This window comes from Stegodyphus dumicola, chromosome 4 (assembly GCF_044657685.1).
Source record: "Stegodyphus dumicola isolate Sdum_Otavi_A_Nest chromosome 4, ASM4465768v1".
Lineage (NCBI taxonomy): Eukaryota > Metazoa > Arthropoda > Arachnida > Araneae > Eresidae > Stegodyphus > Stegodyphus dumicola.
In genome coordinates, this window is record NC_140771.1 from 165,897,091 (window position 1) to 165,917,480 (window position 20,390).

Sequence of the window (20,390 nt, forward strand, 5' to 3'; positions counted from 1 at the left end):
GAAGATAGAAGTGATTCTAATGAGTTGAAGGTTGTATTTTACTGTATTATATTTCAGGTTAACCTATTTCTCTTATACACGGGATAAAGAATTATTTTACTGGTCTTCTCTTTATCAAAACGTTTTGTAAAAGAGTTTCAGAGATACAAAACTGAGAATTGAAATGTTGAAATTGAATTTTTATTAATTCAATTGACCCATTATGTAGTAAAGTAACAAAAATGAGGTACATTGCAGTTATGTTATTGTTATTATTATTGTAGTATTGTTATGTAAGGTGTATTATTACTATTATGCTATTATCTCACAAAATAAATTAACCGCGACCTGACTAAATATCGAATTCCACGCTCACTTCCAAGATTTCTTGAGGTGGGGAAAGCTTGCGTTCAGTATATGCTGGAGGAGAAAGAAACGATCTGTGTTCAATGTTCTTTTCGATATTCAGTTTCAGTATTTCAGTAGAACAGAATTCTGTTTCACCGAAAGCAGCTGAGGATGTAAAAACAGAAATGTTGATCCTTTCCTTGACATTGCGAAACATGAAATAACACGGATGATGACCATCTTTTCCCACTCTGTAAATATACCATGCTATGGCTAAATCTAGTAAAATTTCAACAAAAATAGATTCAGCCACATATTGGTATTTTGCCTGCATCATAAGCTAATTGATTCTTACAAATACCGCTTTAGCATCACTTTCATAAATTAAAAAAATATACGTATTTTAAATTAACTCCATTAAAATATGATCAGTTAAGGCAACTAAGACATGCGTTTGAGTATAAGTCGGTATAAATATACTTCACATTAATTTAGATCTTGTTAGAAGGACGTGGTTTAAACCTTCTCTAATAACTACCAAATAAGAAGTTTTGTTTCACTAAAGCAAAGCTTTTTCAACAGGATATATTTTAAAAGAAATTTCAAAAGGAGAAAGTCTCTTAAGCTCTCTGCAGACCAAAATCAATCACTTCTAAGGAATTTTGTAACTTCTAAGGAATAAACTGTCTATATAAAATTATGCAATCAATTATATCTAAGAAATTCGTAGATTATACCCTTTCTATTTAAAAATTATGTATACACTTGACGTAAAATGGTGTTATCTTCAAGGGAGTATACCAAAGAAAATTAAATTATTGGAAGTTTGGTACGCATTTTAAATCTCTGATTTAATTCCCTCACTTCGTTACGGGCTTACCAGCGGTCAAGCGGTAAAACCGCTGAACACTAGTAGGTCGTTCCGCCGTTCGAATTCCACCACCTCCCTGGCTGCATGGGCATTTTCGTGGCTTTCTCCATGTGTAACATGTATTCGAGTCAGTTTCCCTTAGAAAGTTCTCCACGAAGGCATCCCTTCCCTTAGGCAGATAGCCTTTGAGACTTTGCTTTAGTCACATAAAACCAAACCAATCGCTTCGTTGCCTTAGAATCGTACTCTTTAACGAAGTCTATCCCTAAATACAGAATGCGGTGTCTACAACAACGTGTAAGGCTTGGTTGTTTGCATATGTAAGCTCACCTTTTTTTTGACATCTGTCTCCCTGTCCTTAGATGAATGGATTCGAGTATCCCCACGAATTTCTTTCGAGCTAATAAATGTTCGGCAAGTAGAGGGTTGTGGGGAATGGTACAGTATAGTTTAATGTGTAATATACTTCCCAGAAATTCTATTACGTCACGTTTCGTCATATAGCTTGTTTATTATCTAAATGTAAATTCTAACATAAAAGTAATTTAAAGTACTAACACAATATGAAATTTTAATTTTTAAAACAGTAATTATTAATTATACGATAGTTCAGAAAAGTAACAGTACTTTGCTTGCACAATATTATAATATTATGCTAGAAAAGGCGAAGAGAAAAAGTGTGTATAGCATAGATACAACTGATAAATACTTATTAATATTTAGCACTTTTTAACAATATTTTTAATGAAATATTGTGTACAAGGAAGGTTTTGATTAATTTCATAATTTAATTTTTTTTTATTAACTTTATGGCTCATTGTTGTCAAGAGTCTGAATTATGCTGTAAAATAAAACGATAAAATAAGTCAGTCTCCTTTACTTAATAACACCTTCACATTCTCATTTCTGTGCAATTCATACCGTAGCGAGTTTCACTTATTCACTCATTCGCTTATTCGATTCGTTAAAGACTTGTTTGGGTTTGGTTTATTTGATTATAGCAAAGCATTCCATGGCTATTTCCCTAAGAAAAGGGATGTCTTCGAGGAGGACTTTTTATAGGACACTGACTTGCATCTACGTTACACATAGGAAAACCCTCGGAAACCAGAAACTCTGAAATTGAACCGAAGTTCAACTATACCAGTGTTCGGCGATATTACCGCTCGGCTGCTGGCAAGTTCTCGATTCATTAGAGAATCGAGACTTACTAGTTACGCATATTCAACGATACCCTATATTACTATCTTAAACATTCTATTAAATAAAAATGTAAAATTTATATTCTTAAATTTCTTATTATGACCAAGATGAGCCAATTCATATGCTTGCGTCTCCAGGTAAAAGGTTTGGCATTTCAAGCCCGAGATCCTTCACTGCCAAAGTTTTTCGCCGACCGCTGCAAGTTTTGGAACCATAAATTTCTTCCGATTAGCTCCACCCGCGGCTGATTGGGTGGTGTTATTGTGACGAAATTAACGGCTTACGTGACACAATTCGTGCTTTATCAGAAGAAGAGAAGTTTTTATAGGAAAAGTTTGAATGGCATCCATTTGGCTCTTGTTACGATGCTATGTAATCAGGTGAGTGAAAATTTATCAAGGATACGTGTACAGTATAGAGAAGTCTACTTTCAGAGAATGTGATGCTACAGAATTATTCATCTTATTACAACATAAGTACACCTCGCACACACACACACAAAAAAAAGGGGACAGTTCTGTATCTCCCATTCTACTGGGCGAACTGACAGAATTTAATTTGCGTTTTTCATGTCTCGAAAGCGTGATTAAGGCTATGCATTAGATTTACATATAGCATTGTTCTAACATAACTATTTTGACATAAAATAATCGGACTTTTCTGAAATAACATACCTATTTTTTCCATGTTTCGATTCTTAAATTGTGCCAAAGTGCCAAGCTTTGCAAAAATCGCACGGCTAACTTTTCAAAAAATTAACTGTCAAAATTTTAGCTCCTCAGTGTGAATTGAATTTTGTACATGTTTATTAATATCTCTTCTTTCGTTAAACTTGTTTAATTCCTTCTTTCCGAGTTCGAATTTAGATTCAATAAAAATAAATTTCACTGCTATTTTCTGATTTGTTTTCAAAATTTTTATTATTTAGTAATTTTTACAAATTTTTCAAAACGTAAAAACGGAATTATAACTTTACAAATTTTACCAAAACCTTAAAATATTTCTAGACACACCTGCAAAAACTTATTATTTAAAATTTTCAAAGATATATGTGCATTTATGCACTGAAAAAATTTACCGTTTTGAAATTTGCCATATTTGTTATAAGCGAAAATAAGGATAAATGTGCTTTACGCACTTTGTTAAATTTACCTGAAATCCGCTGAGTTGGCTTTCATCCCAGAGTATTATATTATCCATATAGAATTGGTTACCAACTCAGCAGTTTAAGGCCCTTGAAGATATTAATTGCACTGTGTTTTTTAGGGAGTTAGAGCTATTATCCATCGTGCATAATGCATGTATACTTAATAATACATGATACAAATATAAAATATAAATTCAAATATGTGGTGCAATTACATAATACAAATACATAGCACATTCTTGAATACATGCTAATACATTCTTGAAGTATTAGCAAGTACTAAAACATAACATATTAAAACATTATACAAAAATAATTACATCTTATGAAACTGAATGTTAATGATGTTGGAATCCATGTTGGATGGTTGTTTATGTGCTCCCGCTTAAAGTTGCTATTTTCCTGTTTAAAAGTTGATTGTGGATTGTGAAAGTGTATAATTATTTTTAATTAAGTGTTCCGCTTTCGAAAAAGGTATTGTGCAAGTTCTGAAATTGGTTTTCTTTCAAGATATGAGGAATTTAAATTTCGTCTACACCGGAACGCCCATCTCGCATGGACGAGTAAGTTTTACATTGATTATATGATGAATTATTTATGCAATTTTAATTTGTCGGCTGTTTTAGACTCTTACATGTTCTATCTAGTTTTATATTTAAAAGCACAGTTCTATCTTTCATGGTTTTGAATATATTTGAATTTGAAATTGTAGAGTGAGCTAGGCCTAACGAGGCTGACATTTGTTAATATTAGAAGATTTATGTTATTGGAAGGAATAATCATTTGGTGCACCATATAATCAAGTCTTTTGCCCGGTGGAGGAACAGCTCTGACATATTTTGGTGTACCATATTCGACGTCTTTCAGCCCGTTGGTCGATTTGCTCAGTTTTTATGCTAGAACTCTCGTTTTTATTGTAAAAATTATTTCACGCATTGCAGATACTGATTTTAGCATTTTATGGATATTTTATTGAATTTTAGAACTTTTATGAATTTTTGAAGAGAACTTGCTGTATTGGAAATTGATTTCTATCTTTTTTAAGAAGTTTTAACACTATAGATGTATTAACTTTGAACTTTTAGAGTTTTTAGAGTTTTATTATATTAGGATTTATCTATATGCATTGATTTTTATGAGGTAATTTGATTTGTTTGTTCCCAAGCCGACATAATATAATTTCTGATCCAAAGATGAATCAAAACGAGCTTTCGGTTACTGATACCATCTTAGATTTTGCAAGTAATGAATATGATATTCTGACGGTTATGTGTAATATGAATAAGATCGTTGACACATTGAGGGAAAAGAGAGTCCCGAAGATTCTTATTGCGAATTTAAGTAATGGTCTAAATTTTATAACTGACTGGATTGCTAAAAGAGAGACAAATAATGCAAATGATAATGAAAGATTGATAGTGAGTAAATTGGATGCGATTGAAAAAGAGGTCTATGAAATTAAGGAGAAAATGACCAATGAAACTACTCGAGAAGAACCATGGATTGAAATTAGATCAAAAAGAAATGGGAGGAAGAGAGATATGAATAGAGAAGATAATTTAAGAGAAAATGAGGTCATCTTACGCCCGATGAAGGATGGAGTTGATGTTTATGAAGAAGTTAAATCCAATGTAGACCCACAAAAGATATGAATTAAGATAGGATAGTTAGTTCCTTTTGCCGTAAGAACGGTGATATGGTGGTAAAACTTGAAAATCGGAATGAATGCAAGAGATTAGAGGAAGTAATTAAGAATAATGAGAAAATATGTTCTTTAGTAAGACCAAGAAGAAGGAAATTTATTAGACCAAAGATTGTTATTTATAACGTTTCAGAAGAAGTGTCAGACGATAAGATTACGCAAGCACTGAAAAGAAATTGCTGTTGTGAGGGGAATTGTGTCAAGCCGTTATTTAGAATGAGGGCCTCAGAGCAGTTCGTGTCACATCGTGTGTATCAGGTTACTAGAGAATACCAGGGTAACACTATTGAAGATCAACGATTAAGGATTGATTGGAAGGCCTATAGTACTAAGATCTTTTTAAGACCTAAACGTTGTACTAACTGTTTGGCCTTTGGACATTCAAAAAGATTTTGTGAGAATGTCAAAATATGTGCCGCCTGCTCTAGGGAGCATGGAAAGGAAGATTGTCAAAGTGAAGAGTTTATTTGCATTAACTGTGTGGAATTCAATAAGAAATTTCACACAGATTTTGATGTACACCATCATGCTTTTTCTAAGGATTGTTCCGTATACTTAGAGGAAATGAAATTTATAAAGGATCATTTGGACATCTAGATTTTATTGAGAGACTAGGTGTCGGCGGGGACTTTTTGTTTGTTTATTTTTTAATTCAATACTAAAAAGGAGTGTGATATTGTTTATGTTAAGACACAATAACACGCCGAATAAATACTAATTCAGAAGTCAAACAACAAAAATCAGCGTTATACCTACAAAATTTTCACAGGACTAGTTTCGATGGTTTTACTGAACCATCATCTTCAGCTGCAAAACCGCAAATCGAAAATTTTGTAGGTATAACGCTGATTTTTGTTGTTTGACTTCTGAATTAGTATTGTTTATGTTATTTTACTTTTTTCTGTTATTATTGATTGGCCTTTGGGTAAGTATTTTATTTTGGAAGCCAGTAAAGAAGAAGAAGAAGAAGAAGAAGATTTTGCCCTCACCCCTGGTAAGTTGCTCTGGTTTTAATAAAGACTTGGAACCTTCTGGTGTTGATTTTATTTATTTATGTCAATTGAACTTTTGCCAAGACTTTTACTGGATTTTAATTGATTGATTTTAATACTGTTTTTATTTGTACATATTGATTTTAAAATATTGCTTTTAATGTGGATTGGTTTTATTTTGTTATACATGAATATTTTAAATATTAATTTAAATCATTGTGCGGCCGCTTCTTGCCAGCTCTCTGCAATTAATGATATCATTAAAGAGCCTTTGAATGTGATTACGCTGCAAGAGCCCTATACTATTAAGGGTAAGATTGCCCATCTACTTGGAAATTGGAGAGTTGTAGGAATTGATAATGGCAGGACTGGTATTATTGTTGCGGATAGCAATTTAGAGTTTACAGTAGATGTACTTCAGGATTGTATTGTCGCAATCACTGTTTTCCTGGATCAAGTTAAATTAGCTCTTATTTCAGTTTATTTTTCACCTGCAGAGGATTTGGAGATGCATTTATTTCAACTTGAAAATGTTTTTAAACTCTATACTTATGATTTTATAGTTGTTGGTGATTTTAATTCCAAGAATTTTAATTGGGGAGCTAGGGAAATAGATCAAAGAGGAGTTTTAACTTATGATTTTATTGTACAATATAATTTGAAGCTTTTAAATATTCAAGATTTTACTCCAACCTTTTTTTCCTCTGTGGGGAGTGGCTGGACTGACCTTGCACTTTGTTCATCTGGTATGGATATCAGTAATGTTAAATATGAAGTTCTAGATTTGGATACCCTTAGCGACCACAGATATATTTTGATTAATTTGAATGATATTAAAGTCAATAGTGACATTAGAAAGAAGTACTCTAGAAACATTAAAAGAATTGAAATAATGGTGAAGAAGAGTCGCAGGGATATTTTTGATATTGAAGACAAAGTTAGTTGTTCCTCCAACGCTTTAGAGTTGAATAATTGTATTAGTGAAATGGAGAGACTGTTGATTAGTAATATGAATAGATATCTATGGATTAAGAAGACCTTGCAATATAAGAACTATACCGTATGGTGGACTAATGAATTGGACAGTCTTAGAAGGAAATTAAGAGCCTCTAGGAAAAGCTACTAAGTTAAAAACATTCCTGATGAGTTGCGTATTAAAAGGAAAGTGGATTATAAAAGAAACTTTGCATTTTATAAGAAAAAGATTAAGTTTACTAAAAGACAATATAGAGAAGAAATATTTTTGAATAGTAAATATTATTATGATAAGTATTACAGGATTGCTACAAATAAAAGAAGACAACATATTATTTTGGATAGGGAAGATAAGAATAATGATTCATTCGAACAGTACTATGACTGTATTATCCGCAGTGCTTTGAAATTGGATGAGGGCCATTCCGGTGGAGTGGAGGACTCTGTGATGAGAGTTATGAAGAAGATATAGGACATGAAGAAAATAGTCAGGATAATAGAGAAGTTTATGATTCCCCTTTTACGTACGAAGAAATTTATTGTGTAATTTCAAGATTAAGAACAAGATCTGCTCCTGGTTTGGATGGGATAGGTGCTACTATTATTAAAAAATTTTTTTGTGAATATCCTTCCTTTTTTATAATTTTATATTATCGATGTTTAATTTTATCTGTTTTCCCTGAATGTTGGAAAATTGGAAAAATTGTTCTTGTTCCGAAGAGTGAAGGTCGTTATCGTCCAATCTGTCTTCTGAAAGTTTTTGGTAAGGTTTTAGATAAAATTTTCACAAATCGTCTTAATTTTATTCTATACAAGAAAGATTTTATTAGCCCTAGACAATATGGATTTAGAAGAGGGCGTTCTACTGAACTTGCACTTTATCACACTATACAGTTGATTAGGGAAAAGAAGAAGTACTTTCATGTTGCACTTGTCTCATTTGACATACATGGTGCCTTTGACCTGGCCTTTACTCCTTTCTGCCCTTAGGAAATTAGGTGTTATTGGAAGATTATACTACTTAATTGAAGATTATCTAAGAAATAGACAAGTGTTCTTTCAAGGTAATAGTGATGGTGTTAACCTGAAATATGAGATCACGAAAGGATGCCCGCAGGGCTCTTGCAGCGCTCCCCTGTTCTGGAGCCTTATAATTAATGAAATACTTATCGATTTACCAAATATTGAAATTAACTGCTTTGCCGATGATATTCTGGTCTTGGTGTATGATTCTTCTTTGGAAAAGTTGGAACAGAGGTTTTCCCAGATAGATCATTTATTTAATAGATGGAGCCATAAACAATTTATTCGCTTTAATTTGGATAAAACAAATGCTATTTACTTTCCAAAGGGTGGCTTTCATACTAGACCACCTAGGTTGAAATTTAACGGAAAAAATCTACGCTTTAAGGATGAGATGAAATATTTGGGTGTTATTTTAGACCAGAAATTGAATTTTATTTCCCATTTTAAAGATATACAACGAAAGATAGAGAAGGTTTTAACTTTTTATGTTTATAATTTTAATCCAAGTACTCTGGTTCAAAAAGGTGCCACCCTGAGAGAAATTTATATCAGCGTTATTCTTCCCAAGATCATATATGGCATTGGCGCATGGGGTGTCCGGGCAGGGGAGCTCCTCCGTTTAAGAACTAAATTAGACTCTTTGCAGAGAGGCTGGCTCTTGGCTGTTACCAGAGCTTTTAGGACGGTCTCGACGGAGGTTCTGTGCATACTTGCCGGTGTGCCCCCTCTCTCGATTTTTTACCAGTTTTATTTTGAAAAATTTTTACTAAGTAATGGATTGAGACTCTTTTAATTATAATGATTTTAAAGTTTGTGCCAATTTTATTAAATATTTTAATCCAGAGAGTGTTTCTCCTATGGACTATTGTAGCATTGGTTTTGATTGCAATAAATTGGACCTACAGGAAATTGAAATTTATACGGATGGCTCTGGCTTCGAGGGGGGGAGTCGGTTCAGCCTTTGTTGTCTATTTTTATGGACTTGAGATACATGTAGAGAAATTTAAAATGTCTGAACATAATTCAGTTTATCAGGCTGAGATGGCTGCTTTGAGGGAAACTCTTAACTGGATATTAAGAGAACTTACTAGGAGACACTGTATACATATATACTCAGATGCCCTATCTGTGCTAACGGCTCTCTCCCGGCCAGAGCCTAAAAATGAAATTTTGGAAGACATTAAAGATCTGTTTAAAAGAGCATTAGGATATCATGTTATCCATGTTCACTGGATTAAGGCACATATTGGACATCCTGGCAATGAGAGGGCGGACGCACTGGCAAAGGAGGCTGCCCTGGGGAATGGTATGGATTATTTTGATGTAAGACCGGCTAGAAGAAAGATGATCTCAATTATGAAGAATTTTTACTATGATAAATGGAAGCAGGTTTGGTCTACCTCTATTAAAAGAAATAGGTTCTTGAATTTTATTGAAGTTTCAAACATAATGAAATGTTATATGAATATTGATGCCAACCAGATTATAACCAATCATGGAAGATTTCCCTTCTATTTACATAGATTCCATCTCCAGGGCAACGATAAATGCCTCATTTGTGATAAGATCGGTGACGCAGATCACTTCGTCGAGTCGTGTATTCTTACCCGGGATGTGAGGCTTAAGTATGGAGACAAGAAGATTGAAGAAATGATCGTAAATAGTAACAGATTTAAAGATTTTGCTCAAGAAATAATGAAAATTATTAATGGCAATAAAGAAAAGATCGGAATTGAGAGTTAAGATCTTCTGACCTATTCAATAATTTTGTGCTCATTCGAAGGCTGATCAAGATTTTACAAGAAGTTCTTTTTATGTTTTGTATGAATGGTTCTGTGTTGTTTTGTCTTGGTTTCATGTTATTACTAACTTTGTGGATTTTATTATTTTCCTCAGTTTCATTTTTGTGTGAATGATGGATTTTTGTTTTAACTTGGCTTGCAACCATTTGCTCTCGTAATTTTGTGTTTGTTATGTTTCCTTTTTTAACCTTTTTTGTTACTCGGGTCTCGGGCTTTGGTTTCTCGGTTGTTTAAATATTAAGTCTTTTCAGGTAAATTTTGAATTGTGGTTTTCCTTGTGTAAATTTTGAGCACGGCCGGCTCGGTGGCTTCTCGTTTTTGTGTTGGACGGGCCTGTCCCCTTTTGGCCATGTGGCCGATTTAAATCGGCTGGGGGGGGGCCGGGGCTGCGCCCATACAAAATACAAAATACATCTTATGAAACTAATGTATGTCTCCAATACCTGTAATTTATACCTATAGACTATCAACCGGTGTTTGATAGACCAATACCTTGTACTATATTATAACATAACCATATTATTACAGAAATGCATTACAGAGCATGTGCAAATACAATGTATTATCAATCTACTCCTTCACAAGTATTATTACATAGAAATACATTATACAGCAGATGCCGTATTTTATCAATCTACTTCTTAACGAGTACATTTGCATTCCTAGGTAAATACTGATACATTACACACATGCAAACCTTACAGTATATAGTACATTTTCCGATCTCCTACAGCTCATAATACAAAAACTCGCAAGTATATTATACAAAGCTCTTCTACGCAAAGCATGAACTCTACTTCGTTCCGACCTAAGTTCTTGAGTCCAATAATGCGTCTTGGTATTGTTGCGATAAAGCTTAGTTTTGTATGCATATTTGAATGCATCTTCTACATTATTTGTTGATTCGTACTCCTTTCAAATAACGCAATTACGTTGTAAGAATTTTGAAGTAAGTGATCCACAACCGCTTATGATCACCATATCTAGTTTTATATCTTTGCCTAACTAAGAAATTGGTGGGTAAGCCTAGTTTAAAAGTTATCAAGCGGTGAATTAATTGTCAACTCTTCAGTTTTGAATATATGGTGCAGTATGTTCTAGACCTAAGGTCACGTCTGGCCATCCCTCTGCTCGTGAGGTCCAGAACGTCACTTGAGAATCGGGGGAGGCAGATGATGACATAGTTATTCGCTGAAGAAGTCTATAACCGTTAACGCTCTCGAATTATCCCTTCTTGATCAAAAGAAACCTCTAAAGATTCTTGCTTTGAAGCGTAAGAAGGTTGTAAGATCCATTGCCAGTGAAGATAGAGGCTCTACTAGAATAGCAGTTTGTTGCGCGTCTGCCGCTGGACAATATGTCCTACCACTTTTAATTTACAAACATGCATGCTTTGCAGAAGGGTTATAAGAGGAAGCTCCACAAGGCACATGTTTAGCGTGTAATCCCGAAAGTGGATTCATAAATAAATCTATACGAGTACGGTTGACGTTTCTAAGATTGAGACGGAGAGAAGAGAAATTAGAAGTTCTCACACAGTTCCATATGGCAAGATTGTTTGGAAAAACATATGTACAAGCAGCAACAGTAGGGACGGCAATGAATGGTTTTGCTAAAACAAGAGTTTGGACGGTGAACAGAGATGTATTTCAAGACTTTCATTTTATTTCAGCGGTGAAGTTTGAAACAAATGACGTTCATGTTGTAGAAGTTCCTCACACAAGCCTAACTGCTTCTACTAGTGGACTGTTACATGGCATGCAGGCTCCAGGAAGAAAATCTGTTGCAACAACCAATGGAACAAAATACGAATAGCTTCCAGCTGCTGAGTTAAGTTTGCGGTCAAACGTTAATGTTTCTTAGGGTGAAATCTCTCCGATTCCGTCTAAATTCTCAGTTGGAAAAGTCTCAGATAAGCCTCAAAAGCAATAATGATCACAAGTAGCCCATACAAGCAGATCCTGGAAGAAGCTGAAAAAAAAAGTTAAAGGCACTGCTGTGGAAAGACGACTCCAAACTTCTGAAACAGAGAAGACAGTAAACGCTAAAGTGTCATTGCTTCCACTAAATAAGGCAATCAATTCGAACATGGATTCATGGTTCTATGCTATCTGTAGCGATAACTTGTATGAAGACATTATTCAATGTCTATCGTTCACAGTGTGGATTCACGAAAAGTGTGCTGGTGTCAGAAAGGGGATCAAAATGTATTATTGCGAAAAATGCAGGTGGACACATCAAGAACGCATAACTGACGCAGTAATTTCTATGCTATTTATAGCCTAATGTTAATAGTATGCTTAGTAATTATTTTATGCTATATTTGAAAGTTTTCAAGTTATAATCATTGTTCTGTTTATACTGGTATAACTATAAATTACCTCAAATTCTCATTTTAATTATTGTTTCTACTGAAAGAAATTCAATGTTATTTTGTAGATTCTCACATTAGGCTTATTTTATGATTATAAAGACTAAACTAAAATCCAACTCCTGATTCCTTGTAAATAATGAAAAGTTATTAATATGATTCAATGTATTTTCAGTGGTCTGTGCTAGTTTTTAACCAGCATTTTAGATTTACGAATCAAGCTCAAAGTATTTTAAACATGTTATTGATTTGTATTAACCTGATACTGTATTAAAAAAAATAGATACCGGCCCATTCACAGAAACATCTCGACTCAATGAAGATGACCGGTTTCTTCATTGGGCCAGTAGCACCTATTTTTATTGTTCTAATATTACTGAAAATTTCATAATTATAACGTCTATTCCTAGATATGTGTATATGGAAAATAATATTTACATTAACATGTAAAATATTTACCAAATTTGACGACTTTAAGGATCATTTAGTAAAAGTGGCCCATCGACAGCAACCTTCCCCTTATATCATGAAGCAAGACAGAAAAGAATAATTTTAAACAATATTATTTACGTATTATGAATCAATGTTCAGAATTGCATTAATGTGTTATCAGTCATTCATCATCGAATTTAATATTCAGGATTTTCATCTGATACATAAGAAACATGTTCTAATATGACAAAAATTATTTTGTATCCATGTCTGTGACAAATCAATAGGTTCGGTATAAATGCATTAATTCATAATAACTATAGATTTTGTGTTTCAGCTTTATTATTCATCAGCTCCAGATCAACAACACTTTCGTACATCGAGTAAGTGCAACCTCCCTGGGATTTTCACTTTTGAAGCACATCTAGTTGGGGTATTTCACTAACGAGTAATGTTTAATGCTGGAAAAGATTAAAGTATTAAAGGGATTAAAACTTTTAATAGTTTTTGTTTTAATCTGTTGAAGCAACGTTTTGCTGAATAAATTTTATTCGCTAATTAAAAGTAATCTTAACTTCAGAGCTCCAAGTGTGAATTAATTTTTTTTACTAAGCTATCGTTTTTCTTAATTATTAGGTAAACTTATTTTTAGTTATTATTCAAGATTTTGATATTTTTTTTCCTTATTGTAACTTACTGTGGCTAAATGATTTATTTTTGAGAGTTTATTATTTTTATTTGCCCTAGGTGTCATTAGTGACAGAAACCAAATCCTTTCTGCAAGACTGCTTAGGAGTTAGAAAGGAGGATCTTGTTACAATATTAAAATGTATATATCAAACAGTATAATCTGTATATACGTTTATGGCCATTGATATCATCTATTAAAAGTCTGAAAATCTGCAAAAATACTCATAATGCGTCCCAAATATATTTGATTTACAAATTGTTGCCATTTGAATATAATAACTGATAAACGATTAGCTGAAATTCAGAATTATTTAGAATGCTTGGAAAGTGTCTAGCAAAGACCTCTTCTTCTGTATCATTAAAAAAATGTGCAGTTGGAGAAAATTAAAATTTCCAAAGACGTGATAGTTCATGAAAAATCCTTCACAATTCTCTAGGTATACAGTAAAACCCTTCTTAACGCTGTTTCGTTTTAATGCTCTTTTATTTGAGTTGTGCGATTCCCCGAAATTGCACACAGCGTTAGGATTCTCGATATCTGTAGCAATTTATCTGTGTTTCTTCTTTCCTGCGGTGTTATACGAACGAATTTTGATCGTTTGAAGCATTTGTTGACGTTATTGCAAGTATAAATTTATATAATATAACGATTGATATAGTGACAAATATTATGATTTTTAGGTTTTATCATGGGTGATAATAAAAAACACGAAAATAAAGCAACAAGAAAAAGCAAGTGATTAGAAGGTTAGATACTGGTGAACGTCAATCTCAAACTGGTGCTGCATTTAATTTGGACCCTTCAACAAAAAGAACTATTCTTAAGAGTAAAGAAAAAATACTGTCATCGGCAACTGCAACTACGACAAACTCTGCAACTAGAATTACCCGTTCTAGAAATAATACAATAGAGGAAATGGAAAAACGACTTGATTGACGACGAAATCGAACTAAATATGCCATTAAAGAATGTGCCATTATTATAATGGGAAAAGCAAGAGGAATTTTTAATTACATTCTGGTTGAGGCAAGCGACACAAGTGAAATTTTCGTTGCATGTCGAGGATGTTTTAATAGATTTAAGCATCGAAATAATCTTCATAACATACAGATTATAGGAGAAGTAGCAAGTATTGATACGAAAGCGGAGGCTGAATTCGCAGCGACATTAAAAACAAAAATTGAACGAGGAAACTATCCTCCAGAATTGGTTTTTAATGTTGATGGACGAACAGGACTATTTTGGGAAAGAATGCCAATACGAACATTTCTATCCCGTGAAAAAAAAAAAAAAAAAAAAAAAAGAAAAAAAAACGTGCACCAGGATTTTTAATGCTGCAAAAGATCGCTTACACTTCTACTGGGTGGAAGTGCAAGCGGAGATTTCAAATTAAAACCACTACTTGTTTACCATTCCAAAAACCCAAGAGCTGTGAAAGGAATATCCAAATCAACTTTACCTGTAATTTGGGAGTGTAATAAAAAATCATGGGTAACTATGAAAAGTTTCCAGAATTGGTTCACTGAATATTTTTGCCCGTCTATTAAGTGCTATTGCGAAATTAAAAATCTTGAATGAAGAGTACTTTTAAATAATGCTCCAAGCCATCCAACGAATTTATCTGCATAATAACATGACTTAATAACAATCATTCCAGTCGAAGTGGTTTTCTTGCCGCCTAACACAACTGTGTTACGTAGAAAAGAATAAAAAAAAAATATTTATTATTAAAATTACTTTACTTTCGCATTTTAACTTTCAAGCTGACTAACTTCTTAACTAACTTTCTCTTTGGTGCCGCGACAAAAAAAAAAAAAAAAAAAAAGAAACTAAACGAAACTTTTACTTAAAAGAAAAATTATTCTTAACTCATTAAATCAAAGAAAACGAAAATATCCTCCCTGGTGTTTTGGTAAAAACAAAGATTATTTATCAAATAAAATTCGAAATGCACTTCCGCAACAAAATCATTAACACGCTATCTCTCACTAAAATAAAACTAATTCAGATCTCCAACCTAAAACACATAAATATGGATTCAACTTTAGAGATAACCACTAAAACACTTTACATTTAAAATACAACTCAGAACTCTTCAAAAGACCAGGGAAAGATAAATTTCACACTTAAGATGTCCTCATCAATTCATAATAAATTAAATATGGCGATCGTATAGTCACAAACACTTAAGACTGATTTTCTACTACCCAGGTTCGAGTGTAACCATGTTTCCGTAAGGATCACATGGGTGACATATAGTAGACCACAATTAAAACTCAAGAGAAGCACACAATATTTAAATTAAAAATACATTTTGAGTATTCCCACACATTATAATTTAAGATAGCTGGCCAGTCTACTCGTTCAAAGCATAATCTTAAAATGTACTCATTATTTCAATCTTATTGTTAAAATTATTCACTTCATACGAAATTATAGTGAAACACCCCATATTCATCCTTTATGCATGCACTCAATAGTTTAAATCATGACAATCAAACATTAAAGGAAACTAACACTTTTTCAATTATTGATTACTCATAACTCTTTCTCAACTATTAATTACTCATAACACTTTCTCAACTATTAATTGCTCGTAACACTTTCTCAACTATTAATTGATTAACTAACAGCAAAATATTCGAATTTTAATCTACATAAAATGTCAGCAAAAGCTATAGAATTCAACACTTCCAAAATCCTAAAAATTACTTATTAAAAGAAAAGGCAAAAATGAAAATAACAAGAAATTCACTCACTGTTGGATCATCGCTCTCTAAAACCCAAAATCTGAACACTCTCACGTAGAAACAATATTCAGTTGATACTTAATTACTTGACACAAGCACAATCAATCTGGCATTTGTTCGAGACAGTCACGGTTTGCTATTTCATCGCTGTCCAAAAACAATTCTGAAGACTCTTGCAGTCAAAAACAGTGTTCATTCGATACGTAATAGTTGATAAAACCACAGTCTGATGAAGATTCGAGACGCTCAGGTTGGCAAACATACAACTGGAGATGACGTTTTCCCTCTTTCCATAGTTTCCAAAGAAAAGTGGAACTTCAGCGCGAGCAATTTAGATTTAATTTTTCCACAAGTGGAAAACATCAGAGACATGATTCTCAAACAAAAGTTGCCGATCACGGAAAACGCTGGATCTATCCCCAGATGTTTCGTCAATTTTGCCCGAAGTCTATCTGAAGAGAGCTCGCGACGAGCTCGGACCGAACCCCGCAGCCAGTACTTCGGCGATAAACAATATTAACCGTAACCGCGGTCGCCCACAAGGGGCCACCGGGCTACGATCCTCTCAAAAGTCGACCTACAGTGCAACGGCTTAAGAAAGCTCGGTAAATGCTCACAACGTAAACGCCTCTAATTCATTATTGGCTCAAATATTAATAAAATTAAAATTTAGCCAATTTTAAGCAAAACTTGGACCCCCCCTCTAGCCAAGTAGAACAGAGGCAATAAACAGCCTCTAGACTTCCAAGAATTCCGAATTTTCTACAAGATGACAGACCCTTTCCCGCGCAACAGAAGAATGTTTGCAATCGTAATTCAGTTAAACTTGCGACATCCGTAAGTAATAAATACATCACCCAGTTCTCTACTTCAGAAAAAGCCGAATTACTTTCTCTCCTGCACACCTTAAACACGTGATCAACCCCTCGAAAAGAGGAAAATGCAGCTGGGCACTCCGACGCCTCCTTGGCTAGATTTTTACTGCGCTTACTGAGATATTTCAGGTACCCTTGGGTACTGCAAAATGTCCTTTTTTAGGGCACAAGGTGATACTTCTGATGATGAAACGGAATCGGACCGATCGATGATATCAAGAAAATCCATGCAATTCCCACTCCGGAGAGAAGACTTTGTAAAATCACCCAGGAAAAAAAGGTAAGAAAAAGAAAGTTAAAACTTCGTCTGAACTCGATGTTGCTCAGGAATTTGCGGACTGTGATACTTTCAGGGAACTTGAGATGAAAAGATTCATGATGATAGCTAAACGGCATGGACTGGAAGATGTTTTGAACCGCATAAACGGAAATACATCGAATACCCCTGCTGAACCTGCCAACTCAGGCGAAAATTGTGAAAAGCAAACTGAAGAACAATCGACAGAAAATCCCTGGATTTCTCCTAGAAAGACCGAGAAGAAGCCACCGGAACCGGTCCAGATGGAAATGACTAGCGAAAACAGATTTGAGAAGCTGGAAGAAACACAGAAAGAACCTGAAAGTGCCTGCCCTGATGAAATTCCACCTCCAATTGTCTTTAAGCAAGAGATGATTGACTGGCTGATAGTTGAACGAGACCTCAGAGAGCTATGCAAAGACGAAATTAAGCAAACATGAAATTGAAACTAATCTATGTTAACACGAAAACGATGGAGGACTACAAAAACGTCACTACATTTCTGAAGGCGAACGAAATTCCATTTCATACCTACCTGACGGAAAGAGAAAAACCTCTGAGAGTCATTCTGAAAAATCTCCCAGATAAAGTCACTGAAGAGGCAATTTTTTGACGATTTAGTCAGAAGGAAACATCCAGTTATCAAGGTGAAGCAGTTCTGCAGAAGCAAAAATACAACTCTGAAAAATTGCCAATCTGGCTCATTGAACTTAAGAGAAATGACGAAGGTCATGCAATTCATCTTAGCGTGAATGCCCGGATTGAAAAATATAGCCCCAGAAAACGTCCGATTCAGTGTTTCAGATGTCAGGAGTGGAGGCACTCCCAACATCTATGCACAAACGCGGTGAGATGTTGTAAATGTGGAAATGCACATCGCAGCAATACCTGCCCCAAAAAACAAGACGAAACACCCACCTGCCTGCTCTGTGGGAAAAATCATGTTTGTAGCTATCGTGGATGCGAAGAATCCAAAAAAATGTTCGAGTGAAAACCTGCACCACGTAAACCGAAGGAATTTGCTGCTACACGAGATGATTTTCCGCAACTCACGAAAAAGAACGAAGGAATTAGCCCCCCACCACTGAAGGAACATTATAGTGACAAACTAAAGAAAAAATTAACCCAAATTCCAGCAGAAGCAGGAGAAGCCCTTAATTGGCTACGGGATGCTAAAATCCAAGAACTCCTTGGCAAAATCATAGAGATTATTGAAAACATACGAAAAGCGAAAACAACTGCTGATAAGTTATCCTCTGGATTTAAAGCTGCAATGTATCTTATGAAAATAGCGGATGAAGAATACTAAGTCTTTATATTTCGTCGGAATGCAGTAATTCTCCGCGCTTAACTTACTTTTCAACTTTTGTCATCACATATTCTACTTACCCGTTAACCTGGTTTCCAAACAGCAGCAAGCGGGGTCAGTTTCTGGGAGGGTGACCTCCCACGTGACTGACTCCGACAAATGAGCGGCTACCATTACTCGCTACACTACTTCGCTACTACGGAAAGGACTTTTTCGTCAGCTCGACGGCGTATTTGCTTTACTTGCCGCTATTAGCACGCTTAATGTTTTAAATGCTAATTTTTCTTTGCTTTAGCTTCCCCAGTCAACAAATCTATTATGGAACTGAATATGCAACACGTTAAGATTTTGGCATTATTCGAAACTTCAAATTTATTCTACAAGGGGTAGGGCCTCCGGCCCAGGTACCCTTGTGTACCAAAACACCATTCTACTGGAGCTCACTCCGACCCCTGACCTCCACAAGAAGCCGACTCGTGAGAAACAGAAATACAACCGCGCCCTTTTAACTGTAACACATCTTCAGCCAAACTTAAAAGAGCTTTGCCGTAATTGAACGAAATACTAATTATACATTAATTCTTAAATACGAACATTACAAATTCATTATTCAGAGTAAAATTATATATTTATTAAGAATACCTTATGCACAGTAAAATAATACATAATAATTGTACACAACAAAATAATACATAACAATTTTCCATAACAACTGCTTAATCCAAACTATGAATCAATGCGTTATATCAAATTTTAAGGCTTATTACCTGCGGCGAACATTTAGATAGATGTTTGAAAAACAGACTGAGAAGAAAAAATATCAATAAGAGAGTTTTGATAAAACTAAACAATATCATGAATGCTGTAGAAAACATAAATCCTTCTTGGAATGAGGTAACAGAAAAATGTTTGAAAGGGGTGTGGAAGAGCATTTTGGCCAGATTTAAGCAAGGGCGATGACACCGGACACTCTGGCGATATGAATGAAATAGTGGAATTAGCGAAACAAACCGGTTTAGATGAAGAAATAATGCCAGAAGAAATAATGCCAGAAAACAGCAGCAAATCTTTCTAATGATGAACTCAAGGAATTAGCGGACCAAAACAAAAAAATATTGAAAATAGTGATTCTGAAGAAGTGCAAAAAGAACTTTCAACAGCGTTTCTAAAAACCGCTTTGACCACTCTAACAGAAATTATGGACCAATTTATTGAAAATGACCCAAATTTTAACAGGAGGGGTATTATTGAATCCTTATCCACTTACCAACAACTTCTTACAGAGCGCAAAAAGAAAACGCAAATTACATTAGATACCTTCTTGATAAAAAGGCAGAAAATTGGAAATACAGAAGAGACTGAATGATCTGAAATGTATATTCTTTTATTATGTTTCTATATTTGTAAGAAATAAATTTTTGCTTTATTGTTATAAAAACATAATTAATAAATTTAATTGTAAAATACCTGATCAATTTCCTACTCAACTTCCCCTAACTCCCTAATTTACATGATAACTTCGTTTAACGCTGTTTCATATTACGTTCTATTTTGATGGAACGTATACCCCGCTTTAAGCCTGGTCTACTGTATTTAATCTATTGATATTCAAATTATCG

At 34.2% G+C, this 20,390-nt stretch overlaps 1 protein-coding gene across 8 annotated transcripts in view; it reads left to right on the forward strand.

The window, feature by feature from the left end:
- LOC146997746 (uncharacterized) overlaps positions 1 to 20,390 on the forward strand; it is a 42,963-nt gene that overhangs the window by 9,962 nt on the left and 12,611 nt on the right. The window contains exons 2-4 of one of the 8 annotated variants that reach the window (XM_085815733.1): positions 2,539 to 2,781; positions 4,023 to 4,111; positions 13,596 to 20,122. The exons of 1 other annotated variant lie outside the window; for it this stretch is intronic. In XM_085815733.1, coding sequence (XP_085671859.1) covers positions 17,528 to 17,902 — 375 coding nt within the window. In that variant the 5' untranslated portion in view covers positions 2,539 to 2,781; positions 4,023 to 4,111; positions 13,596 to 17,527 and the 3' untranslated portion in view covers positions 17,903 to 20,122. Of the gene's footprint in view, positions 1 to 2,538; positions 2,782 to 4,022; positions 4,112 to 13,595; positions 20,123 to 20,390 lie in introns of those variants that run through there. 6 more of the 8 variants (XR_015040821.1, XM_085815735.1, XM_085815734.1 and 3 more) reach the window with 6 other exon arrangements.